Source organism: Alexandromys fortis, unplaced genomic scaffold (assembly GCF_014885135.2).
Source record: "Alexandromys fortis isolate MF-2015 unplaced genomic scaffold, M_Fortis_MF-2015_v1.1 scaffold_363, whole genome shotgun sequence".
Classification (NCBI taxonomy): domain Eukaryota; kingdom Metazoa; phylum Chordata; class Mammalia; order Rodentia; family Cricetidae; genus Alexandromys; species Alexandromys fortis.
This window is the reverse complement of record NW_026068233.1, coordinates 264,453-269,348: the sequence shown is the minus strand read 5'-3', so window position 1 is coordinate 269,348 and position 4,896 is coordinate 264,453. Positions and strand designations below refer to the sequence as shown.

The 4,896-nt window shown below is 46.8% G+C and overlaps 1 protein-coding gene across 1 annotated transcript in view; it reads right to left on the bottom strand.

The window, feature by feature from the left end:
- The window catches only part of Ccdc65 (coiled-coil domain containing 65), a 23,647-nt gene extending 21,578 nt beyond the window's left edge, over nucleotides 1–2,069 (bottom strand). The window contains exons 1-2 of the mRNA XM_050130863.1: nucleotides 1,759–2,069; nucleotides 931–1,098 (exon numbers count right to left, since the gene is read on the bottom strand). Coding sequence (XP_049986820.1) covers nucleotides 931–1,098; nucleotides 1,759–1,890 — 300 coding nt within the window. The 5' untranslated portion in view covers nucleotides 1,891–2,069. The remainder of the gene's footprint in view (nucleotides 1–930; nucleotides 1,099–1,758) is intronic.
- Nucleotides 2,070–4,896: the final 2,827 nt, after the last annotated feature.

Here is a 4,896-nt window from a genome sequence, read left to right as displayed (position 1 = left end):
GGAACGGTGGTTCTGTAAGTCTATTCCTCCATTAAAGCTGTCTATATTTTGACAATCTGTCTGCATTCGCTTACGTTACAGGATGAGAGTGATTCAAGAATTTCTTAAGAGCATAAGGATGGGCTTAGTTGATGGCACCTGCCAATAATTCCAGTACCTGGGAAGTCTGAAATAGAACCACTAAATTACAGCCAGCTTGGGCTGTACGAGTCTGTGTCTATCTCCCTCCTACCTCCAAAAGATCATTAAGATGGTTTGGAAATCCAGAATTGCTCTTGCCTTTTGAGGGCTTCACTGAAGTTGAATCAGGGAGGCCAAATTGCTTGAATGAAACAGGGGAATAATAGTGAAAATACCTCTATCTTGCCAGGTGCAGTGGCCCACGCCTTCAACCCCAGCACTTGGGAGGCAGAGGCAGGCGGATCTCTGTGAGTTCGAAGCCATCCAGACCTACAGAGTGAGACCCTTCACAAAAACAAGATACCCACACTCTAATACTAGCCCTCTGACTGGTCGGCCCCACTGTCTGGAACTGAGCCTTCGGGAACTGATAGAAAGACCAGGACTAAGTTTCACTTGCTGGCTCGCTACTATAAAACTCTGCAGTACTTGTTTGGGGCATCAAATGACGAAAGAGAGTAGTTAGTTCCTCTAAGGAAGGCAGGGATAGTGACAGCTCAGGACTTCGTTTTTCCTGCCCCGTGAAGGTTTAAAGGTCAGTCAGGTAGATCTGGCTGTGTACACCTGTGGTGCCAGCAGCTGGGAATTGGGGGCAGGAGGGTGAGAAGTTCAAGGTCATCTCCAGTTACGTCAGGAGACCAGTATAGGGATACACGACCTTGTCTCAAAAAAAAAAAAAAAAAGAATTCACCAGGCCCGCTCTACTGAGAAAGGTCGAGGCCAGCGTCAAGCGACCTGAGGGAGCCGTACCTTGATGACGCTGTCCTTGCAGTCCACCACCCGCTCAAACGTTTGACTGAGGATCTCGATGTCCTTGAGAAGTTCCCTGGTCTTGACTTCCCTTAGGACAGTTCTCCACTGTGTGTTGATCTTATTAAGATTCAGAGCACTGTTGTGTTCTTCCTTGGCCAGCTTGTCCTGTGTGAGGGATAAACACACCCATTTCAGCCAAGGCCAAAGGTCTACCTGGGCACAATGGATACCACCCTGACAAACACCAGCCCTCGAGCATTCTGAAGTTGTGGTTTTCGATGGGAGTTTCCTTCAAGGTGAGACGTCAAAGCAGAGGACTTTCTAATGAATGACCCCACTCCAGACAGGACAGGAGAATTTTCTTTCTTTCTTTCTTTCTTTTTTTTTTTTAAAAAAAATTTAGTTAGCTTTATTTTATGTGGATTGGTGTGAAGGTATCAGATCCCCAGAAACTGGAGTTACAGACAGTTGTTAGCTGTCATGTGGGTGCTGGGAATTGAACTTGGGTCTTCTGGAAGAACAGCCAGTGCTCCTAACTGCTGAGCCATCTCTCCAGCCCCCCCGGATTTTCAAGATAGCTGAATTTGGACACTTGACAGCAGCACCTACTGTCCTAATTCCGGAGCTCAGCTGGTACTTCCAACTCTATTCCCCCTCTCCATGCCTCACAGAGAACTCCCTAGGCCGAAAGCAATGTAGCCGAGGACTTCGGCGGAGGCACGGGCGGGGTGAAAATGAGTCCGTCAACAGTGACGCGACCCGGGCAACGGTGCCAGGGCATCGGCGGGGTGGGTTTGGGCAAGACACAGTGAAGACAAACATCACCTTCAAGAACTGTGTGAGAAGCCTCTCTTTCTTCTTGGCCGCCTCCTCCTCTGCCAGCAACTTCTGCTGAAATAAAAGCAGCTGCTCTTCGTCCGACAAGGGTACCTTTGCCTTTTTCCCTTTTTTAGGCATGGCTGGGCCGGCGGACTGGATTCAGGCAAAGAGCCTCGGCCTGCCGCCACGGCCTGCTTGTGAGAAATTAGAAAGAAAACGCTCTCATAGACAGGGACCTTCTGGAACTAAGGTAATGGAGCCTTAGTTAGACCTCAGTCCTCCACCAAGAGAGCTCAGGCCGTCAACAGAGTCGAAGGACGCATCTTGTCTCCTAGCAACAAGGACCTTCGCTAAGACCGCTGCCTGTGTGAGAAATTGGAAGGTGAGCCTATTTTGAAGCGCCCCCTGCACTCTGGAGGACCGCAGTCAGTCCTTGTGGAGAGGGCTTTTTATCATAAAAATCCTATTCTCTCTCTTTTTAAAAAGAGCCTTCAAATATTTTTTTCTATTTTACTGTTTTGTGTATGTGTGTTTGTCTGCACACATGGGCATGCCTGTTGCCTGCAGAGACCAGAAGAGGGTGTTGGATTCAGTGGAACAGGTCAAGACCACTCACACACATACTCATAATCTTTTTTTGAGGGTGGGTGTATCAGGCTTCTTTTGGGCCACCAACCAGCTCCCAAATCATAACACAAAGACTCTTATGATTAGTTTTGAATGCTTGGCTTAGCTTAGGCTTCTTTCTGGCTAGCTCTTTTAACTTAACCTGTTCCTCTTTACCTTTTGCCTCGGGCCTTCTTACTTTTCTTTATTCTCTGTGACTTTCTTTCCTGCTTACTTCGCGGCTGGCTGGGTGGCTGACCTCTGGTGTCTCCCTCTCTCGATGTGTTCTTCGTTTCTCCTCTTATTTATTCTCTCTCCCTGCCAGCCCCGCCTATCCTTTCTCCTAGATATTGGCTGTTCTTTATTAACCCAATCAGGTGCCTCAGGCAGGCAAGGTGAAACAAATGCCACACATCTTTTCATAACTATACAATAGCAGCATAAACAAATGTAACCGATCTTTACATAGTTAAAGTAATATTCTGCAACATAAACAAATGTAACATATCTTTACATAGTTAAAGTTATATTCTGCAACATAAACAAATGTAACATATCTTTACATAGTTAAAGTTATATTCCACAACAGGTGGGCCGGTGAGAAGGCTCAGTGGGTAAGGGAGTTGCTGCCAAGCCTGATGACCTGAGACCAACCACCAACGCCAGCTTCAAGGGCTCAAAATCCTTTCTGACTTCAGTGGACACTGGACTCATGTACACAAACACACATAGACATAAAACATTTTAAATCTTTGTAAAATGGTCTCCTTGGAGGTGGAGAGATGGCTCAGAGGATAAGAGCACTGGCTGCAATTGTAGAAGGTCTGGATTCAGTTCCCAGCACCCACATGGCAGCTCACAACTGCCCATAATTCCAGTTCCAGGGGATCTGATTCCCACTCTGACCTCTGTGGGCACCCGGTACACACACGGTGCACATATATACACGCAGGCAAAACAGATGCACATAAAACAAATCAATCTAGAAACTGTCTTGAGACAGCATCTCATTGTGTAGCCCTGGATGGCCAGAAACTCACTATATAGTCCAGGTTGACCTCAACCTCATAAAAACCTGTTTGCCTCTGCCTCCCCGGTGCTGGCATCAAAGGTATGCATTACCACTTCTAACTTAAAGTTTCTTCAAGGGAAAAAGTCTTTGGATAACAAAAAGAAACACAGCAGTGTGCGTTTCCCTGTATAGACACCCACAGCTGAAGGAGCAGCAGACCTCCCTAGCCACAGCCCGCCCTGTTCAGGCAGCCGGGTGCACTCTCCTCTACATGGCCGCACCTCCGTCTTCTAAGCTGCCTTGTGTTTCTGTTTAACCCGTACAGTATCTTTGCTTCACTCTGCCTCAGCCTGGAATTCTGTTCTGTGGTAGATGTGCCCTCGAGGACCTGAGCAGAATTCCCTATGACTTCACTGGAGGCTCTTCAGGCTGCGCAGCCAGCATCCTCAAGTTATTCTGAAAATTAGATGGGATGTTCAGAGAACAAAGTACAAAGATGGAAAGTAGGTAAGGACTGTAACCCCAACCACTACTAACAAGAAGAGTAGTGGGGAGCCCTGGGGAAGCGATGCTGGTTAGACTCTCAGGAAAGTGAGCTCCTTTAGTTGGATTAGTGTCCTTAGCTGACAATGAGACTAATCTGGAAGATGGTTTAGGCTTAAGAGCACTGGCTACTCTTCCAGAGAACCCAGGTTCAATTCCCAGCAACCGCATGGTGGCTCACAACCACCTGACCCTTTCTTCAGGCACCAGGCATGCTTGTGCAGACACACATGTTAGCAAAACACTTACACACTAAATAAGTGTTAAAAGACACTAAAAAAAATTCAAGAAGAGAATGTAACAAATGTTATTTTTTTGTGGCCTTTGAATACACCAGAAGACAGCCTTCCAAGACCTTCTAGATCCCAGATCTGTCACCACCGTATTCTTAACTTCTTGTTCTCTAGACTGTGAGAAATAAGCGGTCACTGTTTAAGCCACACTGTGTATTGTATTCTGTTCTTGCAGTGTGCGCTAAGATAGCTCCCCTTTGTCAGGGGAGGGGAGATTGCCAGCGCACGCCGGAAGGGTCACGTGGACTGGAGAAAAGGTTCTAAAACTACATTATGCTACACACCTTGACATGGTTAGTAGTTTTTAAAAGGAATAAGACATGTTTGGTGTGTGTGGTCACACACACACTGCACAGGAATAAGACATGTTTAGCGTGTGTGTGGTTACACACACACTGCACCGGAGTAGAAGTTCAAGGACAACTTTCAGGAGTCAGTCCCAGGACTCGAGCCCAGGTGGTTGGTGGCAGACACATTTTACCCTCTGAGTCATCTCACTGGCCCCTAGATTACCTCGTCACTTCCCTTTTTTTTTTTTTTACTGTTAACTAAGAATTTTAATTTATGTGCCATAGTATTTGGCCTTTCTCTTTTCACTCTTTGTTACTCTTGTGTCCGGGGATGGAGTAGGGTTGTCTAGCATTTGCTCGGTAAGTGCTACAACGTAAGTCACAGCCCTTCTGTGTTGTG